Source organism: Fusarium mangiferae (assembly GCF_900044065.1).
Source record: "Fusarium mangiferae strain MRC7560 genome assembly, contig: FMAN_scaffold015, whole genome shotgun sequence".
Taxonomy (NCBI): domain Eukaryota; kingdom Fungi; phylum Ascomycota; class Sordariomycetes; order Hypocreales; family Nectriaceae; genus Fusarium; species Fusarium mangiferae.
In genome coordinates, this window is record NW_024573935.1 from 807785 (window position 1) to 829678 (window position 21894).

At 49.3% G+C, this 21894-nt stretch overlaps 8 protein-coding genes and 1 non-coding gene across 9 annotated transcripts; 2 read left to right on the forward strand and 7 right to left on the reverse strand.

The window, feature by feature from the left end:
• Positions 1-412: 412 nt before the first annotated feature.
• FMAN_12860 (uncharacterized protein) lies at positions 413-783 on the reverse strand (the record flags this gene model as incomplete). Its single annotated transcript, XM_041823351.1, has 3 exons — positions 413-452; positions 504-615; positions 672-783. 3 exons carry the CDS (start codon positions 781-783, stop codon positions 413-415), a joined length of 264 nt encoding a protein of 87 aa, XP_041688940.1.
• A 553-nt stretch (positions 784-1336) lies between these two features.
• Positions 1337-1408, reverse strand: tRNA. The gene has a single exon. It is a non-coding gene; the product is annotated as a tRNA-Gly (tRNA).
• Positions 1409-1643: 235 nt separating this feature from the next.
• Positions 1644-2213, reverse strand: FMAN_12861 (uncharacterized protein; the record flags this gene model as incomplete). Its single annotated transcript, XM_041823352.1, has 1 exon — positions 1644-2213. One exon carries the CDS (start codon positions 2211-2213, stop codon positions 1644-1646), a length of 570 nt encoding a protein of 189 aa, XP_041688941.1.
• A 2989-nt stretch (positions 2214-5202) lies between these two features.
• Positions 5203-6224, reverse strand: FMAN_12862 (uncharacterized protein; the record flags this gene model as incomplete). The annotated part of the gene is made up of 5 exons (XM_041823353.1): positions 5203-5465; positions 5519-5786; positions 5828-5865; positions 5916-6008; positions 6056-6224. 5 exons carry the CDS (start codon positions 6222-6224, stop codon positions 5203-5205), a joined length of 831 nt encoding a protein of 276 aa, XP_041688942.1.
• A 1134-nt stretch (positions 6225-7358) lies between these two features.
• FMAN_12863 (uncharacterized protein) lies at positions 7359-9032 on the reverse strand (the record flags this gene model as incomplete). The annotated part of the gene is made up of 1 exon (XM_041823354.1): positions 7359-9032. One exon carries the CDS (start codon positions 9030-9032, stop codon positions 7359-7361), a length of 1674 nt encoding a protein of 557 aa, XP_041688943.1.
• Positions 9033-9490: 458 nt separating this feature from the next.
• Positions 9491-10836, reverse strand: FMAN_12864 (uncharacterized protein; the record flags this gene model as incomplete). The annotated part of the gene is made up of 8 exons (XM_041823355.1): positions 9491-9516; positions 9576-9633; positions 9687-9747; positions 10057-10197; positions 10246-10309; positions 10368-10501; positions 10563-10598; positions 10769-10836. 8 exons carry the CDS (start codon positions 10834-10836, stop codon positions 9491-9493), a joined length of 588 nt encoding a protein of 195 aa, XP_041688944.1.
• Positions 10837-11900: 1064 nt separating this feature from the next.
• FMAN_12865 (uncharacterized protein) lies at positions 11901-16317 on the reverse strand (the record flags this gene model as incomplete). Its single annotated transcript, XM_041823357.1, has 2 exons — positions 11901-15900; positions 15965-16317. 2 exons carry the CDS (start codon positions 16315-16317, stop codon positions 11901-11903), a joined length of 4353 nt encoding a protein of 1450 aa, XP_041688945.1.
• A 1235-nt stretch (positions 16318-17552) lies between these two features.
• Positions 17553-18287, forward strand: FMAN_12866 (uncharacterized protein; the record flags this gene model as incomplete). The annotated part of the gene is made up of 4 exons (XM_041823358.1): positions 17553-17603; positions 17661-17820; positions 17873-18010; positions 18076-18287. The coding sequence occupies 4 exons, from the start codon at positions 17553-17555 to the stop codon at positions 18285-18287; spliced, it is 561 nt and encodes a 186-aa protein (XP_041688946.1).
• A 710-nt stretch (positions 18288-18997) lies between these two features.
• On the forward strand, positions 18998-20596 carry FMAN_12867 (uncharacterized protein; the record flags this gene model as incomplete). Its single annotated transcript, XM_041823359.1, has 1 exon — positions 18998-20596. One exon carries the CDS (start codon positions 18998-19000, stop codon positions 20594-20596), a length of 1599 nt encoding a protein of 532 aa, XP_041688947.1.
• Between the last annotated feature and the right edge of the window lie 1298 nt (positions 20597-21894).

Below are 21894 nucleotides of genomic sequence, written 5' to 3' on the forward strand. Positions count from 1 at the left end.
GAAGAAGAATGAAACAAAGATTCTGCAGCCAGACCGATTATGTTTGCCGTTCTGGGAAACCATTCCAACATCCTACGGTCGTACATAGACCAGTGTCGGTGTGAAGTCCCGATCTACAGGTTGAGGTTCCCAATCCCTGAGGGATAAGGCCAAAAAGACACCAACAAGAGCTTACTTATTCCACCGTGAATCTGTCCCGATATTTCTGTCACCAAGCAAGCATTGGTGGTGGATACGTCGTTCAACACAAGCTGACACAGCCATAGCCCATTCAAAACGTTCAAAGATGCTTCATGGCGCTTTCGCGCGCCTCTATTGGTATTTAATTATTTCATCTGATCTGTCTTTTCCACAGACTCGCCCATCCCAATCTATAATTCGGTTCGAATCGCGGTATCGTCACAACATAACTCTATCGGCGTTTAGCAGCCTCGACCTTCTTCAATTCCTCGCTATGTAGATATTAGCCCCGTTTAAACAGTGTTCTTAGGTATTGTACGCACCGAAGTTGTTGCGAGAAGTCGTCGCTCGTGTCGTCGTCGTCCCAGCTCTCTTCCCAGAGATGCTTTGTCTCGCCGCTGCCCTTTGCAGCCTCGGTCTGATCCTCTGGCCAGTCTAAACGTCATTAGCACTCAATGTCAACCTTGAAGTGCTGGTGGTGGGAGTGGTACCTTCGACAGGGAAGTCCTCGAACTCGTCGTCCTCGCCGAGAGCGGCGGGCTTCTGCTCTGGCTTCTGCTCAGCGGGCTTGTCGTCTGTGGTCTTGGGATCTGTGGATGCCATGATGGATCGAGGCGGATGTGTGATGTGTGATGCGGTGCTTCGATTTGATGGGAGGGAGAGCGATTGCGGTTGTTGATGGAGCTGGAGCTGGCTTGAGAGGCTATGGAGAGCTTGATGATGATGCGGTAGCTGGAGCCTTGTGGGCGAGGCGGGAAGGTGGGGCTCAACGGAAGAATGATCGACCGTTGTTAGAACTGCAAAAGAGGATCACCCTGACATTCAATGGCAGACATGAGGATGAGGCAGGAATATCTGAACATAGAGAGGTAAGAGAAGTATTTGTTATTTTGTATTATCCTGTGACCGATCTATGTTGTGAAGTAATACTCCGGGTCTTGATGATCATTCGCTGGCATGAAGCTCTGGCGCTGTTCAATCACTCGCAATGGATTTTAGTACTTCAGAGTACTTCAACTCGAATTCTTGGGATGATAGCGGCAAAAGAAATAAATAGATTACATTATAAAAATAAGTAAATGAATGAGATAAAACATGAAGTCATAATCTGGAGACCAAATCTCCAAAAGGAAACCCGCGAGGGTTGTTGGATGTTTGCGACCGAGGGGAATCGAACCCCTCTCTAACGCTTGGAAGGCGTTAATGCTAACCACTACACCACGGTCGCTTGTTGGTTGTTGAAAGACGAGTTAGTGTCTAAACTTATATTCACAGCCAACGAAGCGGTAGATTAAACTTGACGTCGAAAAGAAATCGCGAAACCTCGACCTATTGAGTTATAAATGAGACTAATCTTGGCTTAAGGAAGCTAGAGTGAGGTTTTATCTTGGAAATATCTAACACCTATGTAAATGAGACCCATATCTGGCCAAACGGGCAGAAAGACAACCACCAACATGATCCTATGGAGGCGCCATTATCAACCACTGGCCATCAAAACCCTCGAACTCCTCCTCGATAAGCCGCGACGTACTCTCCCACGGCACTTTGAATGCTCCCGAGTTAAACATTGGGGAGTAAATCACCGGCGTAGCCTCAGCTTCCTGCCCTCGCTCCTCCAATTGCACCCTCATCTCCTTCAACGCCGCCCTCGTCTGCGCCAAAATCTTGGCCGCACCGTCCTTCCCAGGCTTTCCCGTCCTTGGATTCGCTCTTCCATACCCATAACTAGTAAATAGACATACCATATGTATCCTGGGAGCTCCTCTTGCTGTGTCTGAAGCTTGAGGCGGAATGATGTAGCATTTCCCGGCTAGGCTTCGTGACGGCCACATTGATGCGTCAGGTATGGTTGTGTTGCAGAAGGTTTTGTATTGTTTACAAGCAGCTGGGAATACAGTTGCTAGTTCGGCAGCGATCCCAGCGCCCCACTCGGCGATGCAGTTTGTTGCGTGGACAAGGTAGATGTCTGAGGGGAGGGACCGGATGGCGTTGAGGGGAGTTGTCTCCAGTACAAAGATCGGAGATGCCATCTTTTGAAGATATTAGAGGAATTATGGAGAAGATTGAATATACGTTGTAGTAGACATAGGGATGAAGAGCGGTTGATATAGTTGTGCAGGAGAAAATGCCTCTTTTACATGATTTAGCTTTGGTGTTGAGGGTTGTCTTCAGGCGTGACTCATCGGCAAGGCAGCCAATTCTGTCACTTCCGTTAATCAACGGAGGGCAAAAAAGGACATTAAGAAAGTGAAAGAGAAAAAGAAATGAATACTGGATCTTTCATTAGTTACGGCGAAGTATTACCGGCAGTTGTCGTGTGATCTTGATTGAAGCCTCGGTTGGGCTGGACCTGTCTCCGGTCGCTTCAACCCACCTAGCTACAAGATCACGCGAGAATATGAAGAGATAACGTAAATTAAGGATATAACCGCGATCATAGTTCATGGGCGTTCATAGGGGAAGAATGATATAGGGAGTGAAAGCTGCTGAACGTGCAGTTTATCCCTCAGCTTCAATCACTAACCCGCTGCTAAAAGCCGCGAGTAGAAATGTTAGGTCTCGACGAAGAGGCCGACACCGACAGGGAAGATTAGATGAAATGTAAGAACGGCCCCTTAAACCGTAAGTTAATCAAGCTCATCACTCGGCCTCACGAATCGGTAGTTGTGAATTGCCCCTCTGCTGCGTTCTCCTATCAATCTCCCCGACGATGTATGGGAACAACTGCACATTTGAGACAATTGATGCTGCTGAATATCATCCGAAAGGCTTGTAAAAACAAACAAATGGTAGATTAATACTGAAACTGTGATGCTGGTGGAGAATGTAGATAGTGTCCAGCCTCAGACGTTCTCGCACATGATGGACTGATTTAGGCCGTGCAGGAGTTTAACACTCCCCTTTCGTCATTCCTCAACGGCTGCATCTATAAATTCTTCGGTAATATCCAGAGATAGGATAAAGTGCCTCAAGAACTTGCGAAGATGGGGGCCCATGCCTTGTGTCTCGACGGCTACTTGGCCAAAACAGTTCAGTTCTACGAACAGCTTTTTGAAAAACTGAGACGACAAACCTTGATGGTAGCCATAACCTCAACATGGTTGATAATTCGCCGAATCCATAGGTCAGGCCAGTTTGTAGCGTAAGGTGAGACCCGAGTAGACTTTCTTTGCCGGTAAACTCGCTACGAACTCGTTGAGTATTGATATGACAACATTCAGGGCTCGATACAAAAATAACAGGGCGACGTTTCTCTTAAAAGGGAAACAAGTGACGTGTCTCCCCAGTACTTAAGATACGAGTTACAGAGGCTATTCAGAGCTTGCTAAAGGATATGAAGGCTCGCTGCCCGGCGGGGACGTGGACTTACGTGACCCAAACGACGGGTCGCCATAGTTCGCTTCTGTACACTCAGCGAATATATGATGAGGATTAATTGAACGAATTTGATACGGAATACCGTACGGCCAACTCACAATGGTTTCCTGGACCAGGGCGTGTACCCAGCTTTGTCAGACTCGACCAGTTTGGTCATGCTTCGCTCCTGAGCTGGACGACTCTCGCAGCAACGGGCACCAGTTCCTCCTTTCTTGTTGTAAATGATTACTATTTCATTAATAGAAGCTCGGTAAGTATAGAAGAGGGCCTTGGGATGTTGCAAAGAGACCCGTGAAGAGACGTTGCTGATATTTGCGATGGATGACAGTGATTAGCGCGTGTTGAGAGGAAGGGTTTGTTGTTGAAGCTGCTTGGGACATAACACGGAGGTTCCCACGGCACATGGATGAGTCTTGATCATGACGTAGATGAATCTAGGTCTGTTTATGCTGGGTAGTTAGTATGAACCCTCGACTCCTATGAACTGACGTGGGCTGACGTATTGGCACGACTTCCACATCAAATCCTGATCCAATACGCAGAATAAATCACTTGGCAACAACCAGCTTATTTTAGAAGAGCGCTGTCACTTACGGGTTTAACAGCTGCTAGCTTTCGCCACTGCCCATGGCTCGCCTTCCAGTCCAGTCAAACACAAACTCAACCCGATATTAACTTCAACACAAGCTCCAGACACGTCACAAGGCCCCAATAGACACAGGGATAGTGTTATATACCGATTCCACTCAGTATTCCCTTGTCGTAGAGCAATGACGGAATGGCAATGGCCGGTGTCCAGAGCTCTACGAAGGTAGGTCACAACAACAAGCGTTGTTGGTTCGAATCCTGACCCGCGACCTTGTGACCTGTAGCGTAGATAGGCAGTAGGTAGCTGTGATATGAGTAGATGTAACCTGTATTACTTAGGTTCCATGTGACATACTACTATATATTGCCATATATCTTCTGCCATCTTTATAATTTTGCTTATTGTAAGCACTTTTTGTCTTTACCTCCTTTTTCTTTTTAAAATATCTCTAAGACCTTACCTGTGAACTGCTTTTATAAATGTAATTTATAAGCCTTTTAATAAATAAAAGTAGTTATATCTCTCTTTAATAATTGTAATTATTAGAGATCTTTATTTTACTGTAGTTTACCTAGATTCTCTGCTACTACTGACTGCTCTGATGTGACGGAAGTAGCTTTACAGAAGAGTTCATTAAGTCTTGTTTTTTGGTAACTTATTATGATATTATTAGATATTACACAAAACGACCAAGAGCAGCTTGTGTGTCTTATTAATACATAAATAACCAGACAGTGGCTACCTAGCGCATTTGTCTGATGCATTAAATGCATGCAAGCACCGCTATGTCTTAGTAGCGTTGGACTGCTATACTGCTAGTCGCTGGCTTGTAGAACACAGACAGACAAAACAAAAAGTCAGACCATACAGTAGAACACGGCGGATATTGTTAAGAAGACTCTATGAAGTTTTGTCAGTGTCTTCAAAAGTGAACCGAGGTGATGAAAGCCAGCTATCGCCGCCAATTCACTGAGGACAGGGCGCACCCCTGCAAGTTTCTCTGGACTGTGAAGTAGGCAACCTCTATTGATCTTGACGTCTCCAAAAGAGCTTTAATAACCCACGCGCTTTCCTAAGTCCTTCCCTTGAGCAGTGCCCATCTCAGATCTCGTAGCCTGTTGCAGCATCGCGAAGTCCGTCCCAACATGAACCATATCAAATCCAGCCTCGATGTATCCTTTCGCCTGCTCCGCAGATGAAGAATAAATACCGCACTTCTTCCCCGCCTTACGCGAAACTTCAAGAATGCGGTTAATGGCAGCCTTAAGCTCTGGCTTCACAACACCGTTGAGGATCGGATATCCAATGCTGTTACCTATGCGATGTAAGCCCCCAATGCAATCCAAGTCTTGCTTCTGAGTTACTCACCGAGATCAAAAGGACCGATGAATAAAACGTCGATGCCTTCGACGGCTGCAATGTCTTCAAGGTTATCTAAAGCAGACTTTGTCTCGATTTGAACGAGGGTTAGTAGACTGTCGTTGGCCTGTTGTAGATACTCATCCGATGTAGGGACGGGTTTGAAGCGATCCATGGAGAATGGGCTGCCGAAACCACGATTGCCCATGGGAGGGAATTTAGCGGCCTTTACGATATCGCGAGCCTCTTGCGCTGTTTGCAGGAGGGGAACGAGGATCTGGAGAGTGTTAGCAAGTTGCTCAGTTCAACTCGACATACTTGGTCTCCCACTCCATGCGCACCAGCATCCAGTGCCCCTAGGTAATCGTTAGTAACACCCGAGATAAAGCTAGTCAACAGCGCCTACGCTTAATGAGCCATGGCTCTGTACTCGGGATCCGCACAATCGGCGATGCGCCAGCTGCTGCAACGGCCGGGACACACTGGCGCATATCTCGATCTGCTCACAGTCAGTGCTATTCGTCGAGTCCAGCTCTGTCAACGAACCGTCAAGATCACCGTGCTCGCAGTCGATCAACACCCAGTCACAGCCAGGCGTCTGCGCGAGCATGCGTGAGATGTTGGTGCTGGGCATCATCTGCCAATATCCGAGGCTCGGCCCTGCGCCTATGTCAAGCGCTGCCTTGAAGAAATTGCCTGAAGCCATTGTCGACATCGTGAGAAGTTAGAAATATCCTCGTATCTATAAAACTTGCTGTCCAGGTTGAGCCCGATGACACGAAGATCGGTGCAGTGTTTTGGCGTCAAGGGCTTTTGAGGTGCAGACGAGGAGGGGTTCCTTCGATCTAAATAATTCCAATCCACTCACAGTCTTCGTATTAGCTCATTTGCTACTCTTTGAATTTTGGCGGGTTTAAGTTGGTGATTCGACGGTAGACAGTTAGGTAGTTTTACGCAAACCGAGGTTCGGGTCGGAACGACGATGGGTCGGCTTCTGTTCCCGACACACATTTAGATAGACTAGACCACCTCTATTTCATAGACAGAGGATAAAAGATCAGAAGTTGAGAATGCGCAAATCAAGGCTACCAGAAAGCCATCAGCTTATTTGAGAAAAGCACGATATATCCGACTGGTGGTTCTGACACCGGAGTAAATCCCTCGGCCCCGGGTCATTTTCCCAGAAAGCGGTGAGCTAGATATGTCATTTACAGTTGAAACTTATGTATGAGAGCTTAAATCATCATACGAATCAGTGATTATAGTGAAGCCAAGTGCCTGGTGATCGAACAGCTCCGAAGCCAGTCCATGAAGGGCTGCTCAGCTGTGATCTAGTTGACTGAATACTCAAAACCACTTGGGGATGATCGTGCCTTTTCCTACCTTGTAATTCTGGAAGTGACGATGCCTTGGGTGAGACGATTCCTCGCTCACAGAAAAGCACTCAAGACCCAAGTATGCAAATATTCTCATGCAAGACTAGAGGCCAGAAGCCTGAAACAAACCTCGAAGAGGGACATATGGACACCAGGGGATTCATCTACCTGGTTGGACGTATTATTACAAGGAGATTATCATCCCTGAGCATTTTAGCCTGCTTGTCATTCTGAAAGTGCAGCTTACAAGGGAAGCATGCTGATAGCAGAGGAACGAAGCTGAGTATCAAGAGAAAGCCCTGTACCTGGTGCTACAATAGTGCTATTATCAACATTCATCATCGCAGTAAGTCGCAGTATTTGTGTCTAGAATACCTAGAAGCTAGAAACCTCTCACAACATTCCCAATCTCCTCTCAGAGCGCCTGTATTCCTGTGCCTTCAAGTGCCACCTACATCTGTCATATTGAGACCTTAGGCAGCTGTTTCTCCGTCGGCCTCCTTTGTTATGTCTTCTCTAAGGAAGTTTTCTCTCTTGATCTCCATCCAGTCGAGTATATCGGTGGAAACGTCGACGATTTCAGGCTCGAATCCGTAGCCAGTCAAGAGTGACTCCAATGACCGGCCAATGATCTCGTCTTCGCTGTCTTCGATGATCCCCTTGTAATTCCAGGGCTGGTCGAGAGTGAAGTTCGACCGCAAAATTGTCGTCTCTTTGCCCGAGCTTCTGGTATCAAATGGATAGTTGCAATGTTCCGGTGGCAAAAGAATACCTTGGGCGACGCAATCCGTATTGGCCGTCAGCCAGACGATATAGGGTTTCATGATTGTGGAAAAGAATTCAGTGGCGTGATTTAGATCAGGATCGCCCTCAATTGTGAGAGAGTAAGATCTCAAAGGCAGGCCTTCTGTCAAAGCTTTTGAGATATTCATGATGACATTGGTGACAGTTTTGGCAAACCAAACGGACCGGGCTTGGTGCGTTTTGGGAACGTCGTCCCATCCCTGAAGGTCAAGACCTTGGTCTTCTACCGCGATGGCTATGTTGGCGCCTGTGGGGAGGATGTTTCGCCATAGGTTAAGCCGGTGTTCAACTATCAGCTTTGTATTCTCTTGGAAGAATGGGATTAGTCCAAGCACATGGGACTCAGGACTGCTAATAGCATTCCTATCATCATTTAAAACGAGCTTTGATATACAGAGTCTCTGCTGCCGAGAGATCTGACCCAGGAACTTAATGGCAACAGCTGCAGCTGAGAGCCGCATCTTGTATTGGTACCGGTACTCGGGACCAGTATATCCAGGGAGTTTGTCACTCAACTGGCGCCACCCGTCTGGCGTTTGCCATAAAGAGCTTAACTGTAGTTCTTCCAACTTGTTCTTGACTTCATCCACGGGCGGTATTGCCCATGCATCAAAGGTTAGGCCGAAGAACTCCGAGACAGAATGCGAATCAGTCCAACCAGGTAGAATCTCTTCAATTGCTTGTGAAAATTCCCGTGGGTGTTTCTCTGCCACCTGTCGTAGAAGAAAGTCAACCGCGCGTGAAAAGAAAATAGTCTTATCTACGCGACTGAGGCTTATGACCGTGGAACCCCAGCATCTCCCGCTGGTAGCTGGGTGGGATCTCAACTCTCGGAGGGGTTTAAATGCGCGGGAATCCTCCGTTTCCTCCGAATCTTCAGGGACGGTGTCCCTGAAACGGTCCCAGGAGGCCATGCTCCTCTTTAGACCTTTTCTGATGATGGGAATGTACTGAGAATACTTTAGATCAGGGTTCTCGTACATCTCGGGCGTAATACGTCGTTTCAGCCGAAGAAGCATGGCGTCTTGGAACGAGGAGTGATGATCCATGATGTAGTCAGCCCATCTGGCTTGCTTTCTCCAGTTCTGCCTGTAAACAGTCGAGAATGTAATCGCGTTAAGAGTGAACGGATACTGCCCAGTTTCGTGCGCGATTGCGCGGCAGGCGTACCTCAGCGATAGCTCGATCGGTTGATTGTTGGCCTGTACGAGTTTACAGGAGTCTCCATCGTGAATGTAGCCGCCGTGGACAGTAAAGTATTCGTGGTAGATCTGCTGACGTAGTTCCAAAGGCAGCCCTAAAAGACTGGCCTTTGGAACGATGGGCTGCTCTCCGGTAGACATAGTGCTGAGTGGTGTTTAGACGAAGGTAAAGATGCCGCGGATGACGACGCTTCGCCCTATGCGATTGGAAAGTGGATGAAATGAGGAGTCTTGAGGCGAGGGAAATGAGAGACTCTTATAACCCGAGTGTAAAGACAAGATGACTCACACAGCGATGTCGGGGCTTGTGTTTCGCAATGACAAAACTTCAAAGTGCCAATCGCGCGCCACGAAGTCAAAAGAAAGGAACGCAGAACAGTCACACGAATCAGGAACCACCAATGATGCTAATCTACTCACTTGGGTAATATTTGAACTACGGGGATGACTGCCACCTATAAGGTTAACCTTTAGGCTGCAAACACAGGTAATAAATAACAACACGGTATTTTTTGCCTCAATATAAGCTTTTACCCAGAAGCTTTCACGATGACCATTACATCTTGCTGCAAGCCCTAGGGCATTGCAAGGTGAAGAGATCAAGAGGTATATAAAGGGATATAACCTGGAAAGATAGAGAGAGTTAGTATTTCAGCAAAGATTACGGCACAGTTGAAGACCTACCCCGGGTTTGCATCTCTGCACACACCACAACTCCACAACTCCACAAACAGCATGTCAGCTACTCCTGGGTTAGTTAGTCTCGCGAAGTATAAGGAGGGAGGGATGTTCTACCAGCAATCCGAACTGTTGTCGGCAACGGCTCGACGAGCCAAGAAGCTCAAGACTATATCCACTAGATATGTGTTAGCAGAGCGCAAACTACTATATTAGGATGTCTAAAAATCTTACCCAGTTCCCCATCATCTTGATCAACCTTGGAGGCGTGGCTAAATTGTATATCGGTATGAAAGATAGCGCCCAAGAGCTTTGGTCAGTTACTGAGCTGCTCGATGGAGGCAGTCACATCGGCGGCAAGTCCTGCATCACTAGAGAAGGCTTATATCAGGAGATGAAGAAGAAGAGTATATATACGAACTTACAGATTGCCCTCTTTGGCTGCGACGCATTTAGTGCAGCTGCCAATGAGCTAGGCGCTCACTACCTATTACACTTTATTTGCCAGCAGAGAAAGGAGCTGCAAAGACTTGATGAGAAGGAGGATAATAAGAAGGAGGATGACGATAAGGAGGATAATGATAAGGAGGTTGATGACGACAAGACTAAGATCAAGGCGTTAAAGGGTCTGTTTTATTTAATCAGTAAGCGATCTGTCTGAGAATGCTTTACGTACAATCGCGACTGGATGAATGAAATCGTGGCGTTGTGGAAGGCATTTAAGGCTGAAGGATACATCGCTGAGAAAGTTATCAGTAAACAGACAAACAGGATGGTAAGGTGAACATATATACGTACAGCGGCATTGCGAGAAGACGCCGACTCGTCGTTGAACGACTCCAAGAAGGATCATGTGCGTGCTGTGCTGAGCGGGTGAGTCCAAGAGTGGGATCGAAAGACATGTGAACACATATCTGGAAAAGTTAAAGTGTCTGGAGATGGTGTCAGTAGATGAGCGACAAGACGGGCTGGGTTGAGCGGATTGAGGCTTACCTATACTTTTGCTGAGGTGAGTCACATCCGGGCTGGCTGGAGGCGTCAGGAAACTGAAGTGCGACAGCGCATCGCGAAGAGGGGCATGGCGTACCGACTGGAAGCTTCGATAGCTGAGAGAATACAAGCTGATTAAGTTCATAAGATTCCGGGAGGGCAAGGTCAGCTATGGTCAAGACTTGGGCTGAGGGGGCTGCATGACTTACAATACACAAATGATTTTTTTTAAACACGATGGTGCCTCCCGCATTGAGCGGGAGGGAAAGAGGACCATTCCATCAAGGATTGGTTAGGTTACCTGCCTAGGTAATGACTTGCATCATCATCTAGGCAAGGTTATATCCTGTTGGGGATATTGTAGCTATGAAACGTAGGCAGCGTTTCGTGCAGAGTTGAAGGCAAGGCAACTAAGTGTTGCCGAAGCGGATTGCATGCCGTGATGCGGCAGGCGGATATGGCGAGGATGCGGCATTGAATTGCATGCGGCAATTCTCGTACTTGTAGAAAGTATCGAAGCCTTGTCGAAAGGGATCGGTGGCGTCACCAACTCATAGGAGATGGTGATCATGCTACGTGATTGCGTTGACTCCCATCTGGGCGGCGAGGCGGGCAGCTGAGGCTAATGAGGCGTCGCGAAGCCAGAAGATATGATGGGATTGCTATTACGAATCGTGAGCGGCGATGGGGGTAGTGGGGGAAGGGAGATGAGGCTGGTTGAAGGGTATCGTCAACCGGTAACGCGTGAGTCATAGGGAGATCGCAGTGTTGCAGTGTTGCAGTGTGAGCGCGTCGGTTTCGTCTGGGTGGAAAAGAGGCGGCAAGAGCTCTTGGCGCGTCGTCAAGCCGGAGAATAATACGGAGGTTTGCGTAGAAGTACTCGGCGATTCGTGAGTGGTGGAAGGCAGTCAACTTTTGGCGTAAGGGTGTCGAGGGTGTTGCTGACTTGCAGGAAACCGTAGTGCGGCATGGGACCGTCGGGTTTTGTGTAGTAAAGGAAGGCAGCCAGGCTTCATCGATGGGGGGTCGTCGGTATCGCGAAGACCGAAGGAGGGTTTGGCAGGGTTTCCGAGAGGCATAAGGCGGTTTGAGTAGTGTTTTTTGGAAGGTAACTCGGCCTCATCGAAAGGAATCGAAAGGAATCGCCGGCATCGCCGGGTTGGAGGAGATCGTGGTGCGCTATGAGCGCGCCGTGTTTCGTGTAGGAGAGGAAGGTAGCTGGGCTTTGTCGAGGGAAATCGTCGGTATTGCGAAGACCGGAGGATGGAGGTGCGGTTACGGAGAGGCACGCGGCGATTTGCGTGACAGAAGGCAGCTAAATGTCATTGGAAGCAAGCGGCTCTAACTCGTAAGAGGTCGTGTGCGGGCTGAGCGCGTCGGGTTTCGTCTGGGCGGCGAAGAGGGCACCTGGGGCATTTGAGGAGACATCGAAGTCGTCGCTTGCGAGGCGCGCGGTACAGAGCGACGGCGTGGATTGTTGGAGGTACGTGATGTGCGTGAGGTATGTTTTTGGCGTCTTTCTGTAGCCGAAGCGGAGAGAGTCTGGAGAAAGCCCTCCGGACGGGGCGAAATCGGATGCGGAAACACGGGGAATCGGGAGGACCTTTTTCTGACAGCGTCAAACATTGCGAGATCGAAGTAAGAGATGGCCCATTCGGCGACGATTTTGGCGTCCCTGGTGAGGAGTGTCGTGAAGTCGTTGTGACCTAGCTGCTGAAACAGGCCGATTCTCGCTTCACGCAGTCTGGGGCATTCGACAAGAAGATGGAACACTGTCTCTCGGGAACGTCCGTAGGGACACGTCGGGAACTCGAAGCCAGGAATGCGCATGTCATGAAGATACTTCCGAAGGCCGATGCGCTCAGTCCTGCATGCGAATAACATCGTGCTCTGGGCGCGAGTCAGGCCCGAGTAGTACTCAAGGTTCTTCCTCCCCCAGTCCTCGGTCAAGGCTACCGGCAGTCTCAGGTCCTTGGGATTACTACCACCAGACACCATATTGTCTTTCCGTTGCTGAACATACGCTTTCCATCTGACCTCGCACTCTTCAGTGTCCATCTTCTTGACCCGGGCCTTGATGATCTCGCGCCGCTTCTTGCGATCTGCCCATCGCTCCTTAGCCTTTTCCCATACGTTTGGGTTTTCGCTGACTCTTGCTCTGTGATCATGACCCTTCTTGGCTGCTTCGTAAATCTTCGTCGCCTCGGCATCCAAAACCTGGTATGGAGTCTTGTTCCTAGGCGCCTTGCATGGCTTCTTTTTCCGTGGTGCCAAGCTCGTTTCCTTATCCCCTGGCGCCTGGCCCAGTGCCTTGTCCCCTGTCAACTTACGCGATTTCTTTGGCCCTGACGCTCTGCTCTTTTCCCACCCGTCTCGCGCGATGTGCCTCCATCTGATGTCGTGGGAGAAGAGACTCTGGATCCGTTGCTGAGAAGCTTGGGAGTGAAGTACAGTCACGATGTTCTCAGCGAACAACTCCTTCTCCATCATCTCGGCTGCTGTGTCCAAGACTGCACCAGAAACCCTCGTCAGACATTCCTTGTTCAGTGACACCAGTTGCTTGATCTGATTGTCTGTAAACCCATACTTGACGGGACAGTCCCCTTTGTCGCCTCCACGCTGTCGGAGGAACCATGCGCCACAGGTATAGGTGATCACAGGCCGGATCATGGTCAGGTAATAGAGCCGCATGGTCTGCAATGTCGGGCCCGTCGTTCGTTTTGAGATGGTAGACAGATAGCCAAGCCGCTTCCTGACCTTCTTCTCGATATCGTTGATATGGCATTGCCAATCCAGCCTCTGATCAACCATGACACCGAGGATACGCAGCTCTGGTAGGGGTGACCCGTCAAACCCTGGGATGTTGGGTCTGAAGTCGGTATCAGGGTGATCCCGCTCTGGCCCAATGATATGCATGAGGTTGTACTTGTGAGGCCCAAAGCCGACCTTCAGCTCCGCAGCAACAGCCTCTACTGAGCTTTGAAGCTTCTCAATGCCTTTGCAGTTGATCTCGTAGCTCTCGGAGACTGCAATAAGATAGATATCGTCGACAAAGGCGAATGCGTACAGGTATACCCAGTGAGTCTGTCCATTAACCTCTACCTTCTGGAGACCAGTGGACGTCTCCTCCAGAAAAGGAGCAGAATGAAGGCCGAACAGAAGAGACGAAGATGGCGAGCCTTGAGGAATCCCAGCATTCAACGCGAAGAGCTTGGAAACAATGCCAGGCAAGCGCATTGTGGCGATTCGGTTAGAGAGCATGCTGCGGACGATGGTCACGTACCATGGAGGAAAGCCCTTGTCGACTAGATTCTGTAGGAGCCGGGCGCGGAAGACGCTATCGAAGGCTGAGCTCATGTCAAGGCCGAAGATAGTAACGACATTTCCAGGGTGAAAGGTCCAGGTATTGTAGATGATGGTGAGCAAGTACTGGAGCGCTTCTGTAGTAGATCTACCACCAAACTGACGACTCGGTAGAAGTTCCGGGTGGGCCCTCAATGCCTCAAGCATCTTGTCAGCCAAGATTCTATCAAGGATCTTGCCCAAAGAAGATAGCAGAGCGATAGGCCGCCAAGACTTGGGATCAGCAAGCGGTCTGCCGGTTTTGCGCACCATGACTAGAATCGAGTCTCTCAAAGGCGAGGGGTAGTGAGAGTGGAGTAAGCAAGAGCGGAATAGTCGGAGGAGTCGAGAACGCAGGACTTCACCACCAAGCTGAATTGCTTCGTGGGGGAGGAGATCAGGCCCGGGAGCCTTGCCCCTTTTGAGGTTGGAAATGATCAGTCTCAGTTGCTCGTCGGTGAGATCCTGCGATATAAATAACTCGGGTCGGCCGTTGGTTGGCCGGGGACGGGGCTCGTCGGGTATGCTCTTGGAGTACGGTTTGTCATTACCGGGGAACTTTTCCTTCTTGACCATCTCGATCTTCTTGCTGTCCGATTCTGCGACATCATCACCACTTCTGAGGGTTGGTGTCTGTGAGATCTGGTTCGGCTCGCGGATCTTCTTCGAAATATCCGCAAGCTCGTAGGCACCCTTCGTGGTCGCAGACTTGTCCTCAGTGAACATCTCCCACAACTCTTGGTCATGTTTGCTCACCTGGCGTTTGATCCTGCGTATTTGGGCCAGTGACTGATCGTTCTGGGGACCTGCTTTCAGAGCGTCCAACCTGGTGGTGTGTTTCTGCATACGCTTGGCCAAGTACTTCAGTCGCCGTGGCTGGGAATCACGAATGCTCAATCGGACGTTGGCGTGATCTGCTTCCCACAAACCATACATTATTTGAGTCATGTACTCATCCATCTGGTCGGTGGTGTCGAGCGGAGCATCGAGCGGGGGCAGTGACTGTTCCAAACTCCTCTGAAAGTCTTTGGAATCAACTTCCTGCCATTGAGGTATAACTTTGACGTGAGTGCTGACCCGTCGTCGCAGAACAGTCTCGATAACGCGGTGATCGCTGACGAAGCCAGGAACCTGCAAAGCCTTGCAAGAGAGTACCGATGGGACGAGTTTTCGGCTCGCAAACGTCAGATCGATCGTGGAGCGGCATTGATCAGTGTTCTGAGAGCGTGAGAAGGTGATTTCCCCAGGTGTCGTTTGTAGGACGAGGCCAAGTCCTTTAACACCGGCTGCAAACATCCTGGATTCCGGCATAATCGTCTGAGTAACCACGCCATTCATCTTGATGCTCCAAGTTTCGTGGTGATAGTTGAAGTTGCCAAGTAAGACCATGTCGCACTTCTCGTAAGATGTCAGATATTGAAGCAGTGCCGGGACGTCCAGCCGATTGTTGTGGTTGTAGGTGTTGTGAATGGCAAGCAGCCCCGACGGGGTAATCAGCTCAAGAGTGGCAAAGATATCCTCGTTATCACCGGGATAAGACCGGACTCTCCACTGATCAGTCCGAAGGGATGAATGAACATAGAAGCCCACGCCGCGAATTCGATCCCGGGAATGACTCTGCTGGTCGTTCTCACCAGAAAAGCCCTTCCGAACACCCGAAAGGACGCGGAGAGGACTCGAGAGCTCTTCCAGAGCAGTGAATAGGATACCTTGGATCTGTGGAACAGCATCCTGGGCCCTGGAAACGTCTCCCTGAGCATCCTCGATACTTTTTATGGCGACGGAAAGAGTTTCCGGAGCCTCGGCGAAAGAATCATGAGTGGCAACGAGGGAACGGTGGGCAGAAGAGAGGGATTGGACGATATCGAAGAGAGCTTCTTCAATTTCGGCTGGGGCACCTGTGAAGTCTTGCATAGCATCCGAGACCTTGTCGAGGGAAGTCGAGGCTGCACAGATAGCATGGCATGCAAGTTCAATGCTGTTGACTTGAGAGGCTTCTCTGGTGGACGACTCATAGTCATCCTCTGTAATGAGTCCTAAGTCAGGGACCTAGAAGTTGTAACCGGGCAGTCGTATGAAGTCCTGTTTGCGACCAGAGATCCTGCACTGCCACGACCAGAGGTTGACGGTCTGCGTCTCGCTGGAGGATCTCGTCAAAGAGGACTTCGACACGTTGCTCGGAGATCTTGACATTGACGCTGAAAAGATGCATGGTTTCAACAAGCACCTCCTGGTCGACAAAAGGTTGATGATTGAAGGACTCAGCCTCATGGGCACATCCCTCGTCGTCTGCATACTCTTTCATATCCTCACCAAGACTTGTGGGAAAATCAGGGTCTTCCATGTCCACATCAAAATCACCATTTAGAGATGGCGACTGAGATGCAACGAAAGAAAAGCCCTGATTGAAGCACATGGTCTGGAAGTCGAAGTGAAGAGAGTGGAAGACGCAGCGAAAGGAAGACGAGAAGAGGCAAACGAATTGATGAAGTTGACAATGAACACTCGCCAGTAATTGGACAAGTGAAGTGATAGTAGACGGGATTGATTGAGAAGAATGACGTCCGTATTGGTATTGAACGATGGATGAGTAGTTGAGTTGTGTACAGATTCTCGAGGCATCCACTTTCAGTATTTGAATGAGCAGTCATCCGCAATCACTCCTCATTTGGTCAGGAGCAAACTAACTTAGCGTCACCCTTGTTTCTGACCCTTGAAACTCTCAGTCTCAGCTCCCTACTCTCGCAAGCTCTCAGCCAGGGTCAAGCATCGTTGCCAAAAGCCCCTAGACTCGAGCTGACACAGGGATGTTGGGACTTGATGCCGCCGCAATTGGGTCGAGACTTCGGATGGCGTCAAGAAAATCTTTTGTTGGATAAACGCATGGGACCACTCTCTCCAGGACTCTTGGCCTGCGAGCTTTCGGGGTTACGGCATGCCCCAGCTTTGCAAACATTCGATCCCCCATGAGTTTCATCAAGGCAAAGAACTATATTAGCACTTCGGCTAGCCCCCTACGAGTCCAGCCAATGTGCCACACAAACTTCGCCTGGCCTCCAGTTTCTGGAAGCAAAATACGCAGAATAAGCCATCAAAGTAAAGTCGGCCTGTTATTAACGGTATGAAGATATGAGTCCTGAGATGGCGTACACTACTGCAATTCGTCTGGCTGACGAGACTCAGTGAAGAGTACGCATTAAAGTCTTTTGTAATGTCGAACAAGCTCAGATGGTGGAAATGTGTTGTAGGTGCCATCTCGCTGGTGGCGCACTCTCCAATATCTTGACCATCCATATTCCTCTTCGACCAGACCACTTCATGTTCTTGATTGTCAAGACGCATGAAGAAGGTGAGGATATTCGTCAGCTTCAGGCGCTTCTGGAAGCAAGATTTCCTGGCTGTATCCCAACAGTTTCAACACCTCTCTCATCTCAACCACGCCTTTGAATCTTTCTACAATCAGTCGACAGTCTCATTCTGAACCTTTTCTCTCACTCGATCACTTTGTCACTTCGCAGTTCCTACCACCGCATCCCCCACCACAACGCATCAACGCCTCTTGCCTCCTTCACGCATCTCTAATTACACCAAGCAACAACATATCTAAGAAGCACATTGCGGTCGATGTTGGGCATCTGCCAAAAGTCTATGATGGATGGGAAACTGCGAGATTCGAGGACGACAGGTATCCTTACACAAGATGTAAGTTGTGATCTGAGATCGATGCTTGGTTGTTATTAACATTTCACCTCAGTCAAGGGCTTCGACAATCTCGAAGAGGGCGAGGAATATACGAACGACGCGTACCGTATTGCCGGACGTCGGCGGCATCCTCGAGAGAGTCGTAGGCTCGACCCTGTCAAGGCCGAACAAGGTGTCAAACGTGAGATTGGTATCTATATCGGACAGGCAGCTGAGGGTCTGGACAACGGACATAATATGACAATTACCCAATCTAACACCAGATTGAGCTGTCAGACTGCAGATTGGCTTGACACGCCTCTACGTACAGACTGTATCATCACCTCTAGCCCTCAGTCTTCCTCTGCTTCATCTTGTCGCCATGGGTCTGATGGCACTTTTTGACCCTCCCTTGGCCTTCGGTCATGGTTAGAGCCACGCAGAGTCTCAACCTCCAGCTCTCCCTCACCCGCTCAATCTGGATCTCCTGTAGCTCCCCGCTACGACACCACTTCCGAACTTTACTCTGGCTCAGACTCAACCGGCGTTTCCAACCCCGCAGATTTCCTTCGTCTTAGTTCTGTTCCTATCTCTGAGGGACCCGGCCGTTCTCAAGAGAACATCCCCAACTCGGTTGACTTGGGTCTAGGCTCTCAAGATGATCCTTTCGTCATCTCTGACTCTGATGGTAGCGATATTACCTAGGTTTCTGTGCTTCTCTTTGGTATGTGTTCAATTTCTGCGTTTTCTTTCCCTTTTTTGGTTCTGTGGGGGAGGTCGCGTTGGCTACAGGGAAGTCTTTGGTCACTATGTTTGTTATCTTGTCACTCTTTAAATCGGTTTACTGTTACCTGACCTCTATTCCTTGTCCTATTTGCGTGATGTAGCTTTCGAAGCCGCTGTAACTTTTATTGTATCTTGTCTCCTTCGCCCCAAGGAGGAAACGAACGTCAGACAAAAGAAGAGCAATGTGAAGCCTTTCCATAGCACGCAGAGAGTTCGAGAACTTCTGGTATTATATCACGGCGCTAAAATGAGCTGGTCTGAAGGAATAGTGAGCCATTCTAAGTTTACCTAAGTGTCTTCTACCTGCCCTTACTCAGATATGTAAAGGTAGGAGATCACCAGAGCGGGGTTAGCCATATGCATTTACAGATGTGCTTATGTAGAATGTAAGCGAGTCGCACGCCAATTGGATATGTGGACTACCTCATGCATCTGCAGTGGCCAATCTGTGAGGCCCAAAGGCGGGGAATGTCACACTTGAGCTCGGGGAGACCGAAGAAGAAGGTGATATATGTTTGTTCAAAACACATGAGATACATTTTCTATACCACGATTAATCCTCGCCTGATTATCCCATCGCATAGTTCAAGTGGAACTGGCATCACGCCTCGAAATCAACTTGAGTAACGATGCAGAACAACTCTACCCGAAGGCTACGTGCAGCGCTCTTACGAGGCCTAGGATTATTGGCTGCCCCCGCAGTGGCGAGTTGCCTCTGCTCAACAGGACCTCAAGCATGTTCGATTCTGGCTTCAAAATTACCAGCTGAAGCGTTTTTAGCACCAAACTCGACAGGGTACCAGACAGTTCAGAAGAGTTACTGGAGCCAAACGGCCGGTGATCTAAGCCCTGCTTGCATCACGCGGCCCGGAAATACGGAGCAGGTAGCCTCCATCGTGAAGGTACTCTCAGCGTGCGGTAGCGATGTTCGGTTTGCCGTTAAGAGCGGGGGCCATGGATCGTGGCCCGGGTGGTCCAGCACGGAGGATGGAGTTCTCATCTCGTTGGACTTGATTGATGGAGTCCAGAATGTAGCTGACAAGGGCTATGCGGTTGTAGGGTCTGGCGCTCGGTGGGTTGACGTGTATGAGGCGCTTGAGCCCCAAGGGGTGACTGTCATTGGGGGCAGATTCGCATCAATTGGAGTTGGGGGGCTGGTCGTTGGAGGAGGTATCAGCTACTTCACTGGGCTGTACGGCATGGCCTGCGATAACGTTCTCAATTATGAAGTTGTTCTTGCGAACGGGTCCATCGCCAACGTCAATCAAACATCCAAGCCCGACCTATTCCGCACACTCAAAGGCGGTGGCAATCAGTTTGGCATTGTAACCCGCTTCAGCCTGAAGACTTATCGACAAACGACGCAGGTTTGGGCCGGCACCTTGACCTTCTCCATCGACAAGGCCAGCCAGGTTTTCAACGCCACGCAGGCTTTCATCGCTAATTATGACCCTTTATCGCACATGCACCTCAGCATGGGAGGGGGCTCCAACCCACAACTGTCGTTTATCAACGTCTATGTCTTTTACAATGCATCTTCACCACCGGTCGGGGACGCCAACCCTTTTACCGCCTTCTATGCAGCCAAGCCAATTGCAGACACAACCTCCAAACAAAGCTATTCAGCCCTCATAGCTTCTAACAACAATGGTAACGTGCCCCAGAAACGTTGGTTGATCGGCGGCCACACATTCCCTAACTTGGTGACGCCGTACGGCGCTGATCTGTACCTTCAGCAATGGCAAGCCTTTCGAGACATGGCCAACGCAACAGCAGCCGGTGACCAGGATCTACTCTTTTCCATGGCGTTGGTGCCAGTGCCAGCACTTGCGATGCGAGCCGGTGAGAACGTCACAGGCGTGAAGAACGTGCTTGGCCTTGAACCTGACGCTGGCGATGCCGTTTGGATCGACTACACGCTCGCCTGGCTGGACGCCAAGGACGATAGGAAGATGTTCGACTTTATCGAGCGAATCAGCAAGGCCGGAGATAAACTGGCAGCATCCTTTGCACCTGAAGAACCCAGCACAAACGCCATTCCGGGCTCTGTAACAGCCAAGCAGGCAGAGTTTTACCGGACTAATCCACGGTACATGAACTATGCACTCCTTAACCAGCCTGTCCAGTCTAGTTATGGTAAGAGAAATGAGCGGTTCTTGAAGCGTGTACAGAAGCGATACGACCCGGATGGGTTATGGAGAAAGAACGGTGGTTTTCTGTGGGACTGATCAATGTTTTCTCTTGTAAAAAGGGAAGATATGTAAGGTTATTGCTATGGTAAGGAGGTTGAGACGTGTTTAAATGATCCATGCGAGACTTCACCTTTAGACTGGACAGAATAAGAGATAGTCAACATTAGAGCCGATGTCTCTCTGACACGATTTATTACGAAGTAGCTTGGCCTTAGGTGCTGGATCAGTTGTATTCACTGAGCTCTAATCTAATACATGAACGGCCATAGTAACCACCATGATCATCCCTTCATCATTGGGAAACCCTTAGTCCTCCGTTGACCTTACAGTGGTAACGACACGATATCAAGCAACAATACTAGCAATCGCATCAATAACACCCTCCAACCCCTTATCCTCGTCCTCATTGCCATTGCCATCACTGTCATTATCCTCGTCCCCATCTTCATCCCGCTCCACACCCCTCATAATGACGACCTCTCTACTTGAACGTGCTTATAATGTCTCTTAGTCTTCCTCCGGCACCTTTCACATAGCGTTTTGTCCCAGCACTTCTTGTAGCGCCATATCATCTGACCTTTTGTGAAGTCCTTCCAACATACCGAGCAGCCACTCAACACCGAGGGCTTGTACTTCGGAATTACTTTACTGGTGATGAGAGGCACTTGGGTTAATTTTGCTGGGCATGGGCAGGCTATGCAGAAGAAGGCGTTTGAACAACGGTATGCTGAGCGTAGTTGGAAAGACCAAGTCCACTGGCCGTGCATCGTGTTGCGGGCACAAGCTCGACTCTTACAGTTCCTCTTTGAGTGGGAGTCTAGGGTCGTGCTTATTGTTCAAGAAGAGGGTTAGATCCATGCGATGGCAGATGCTATATTGTCAAAATACTAGCCGGAATAGTCTTCATCGTACATAAAAGAGTGATTCCTTCAGTGACGAGGGAATGCGATGGGGTTGGTAAGACATGGCTCCGAATACAGTAGTTCCTTGGAAGTTTAACCATGAATCATCAGAAACAGTCGAGGAAGTAATATGATATTTTATGCGCAGAACCACCAAGTGACCCTTATTAGGAGTATTAGGATGTTGCCGAATCGGGAAAGCCGGCGAGGTTTGATTGGACAGAAGCGGAACTGGCCCAACGTTTTGAAACGTTCAGCGAATCAGAGTTTCAGTCAATGGGCTTGGAAATATTGCGCACTGATTATTCGCATCGGATCGTATTGGAGTTGATGGGGTTTGAAGGAGCTTGACTGGATGAACCGTTAAGTGTATCAATGCATCCAGCTCTTGATATAAAGCTCAACGGTAAAATCTCACTTTCACCGAATTCC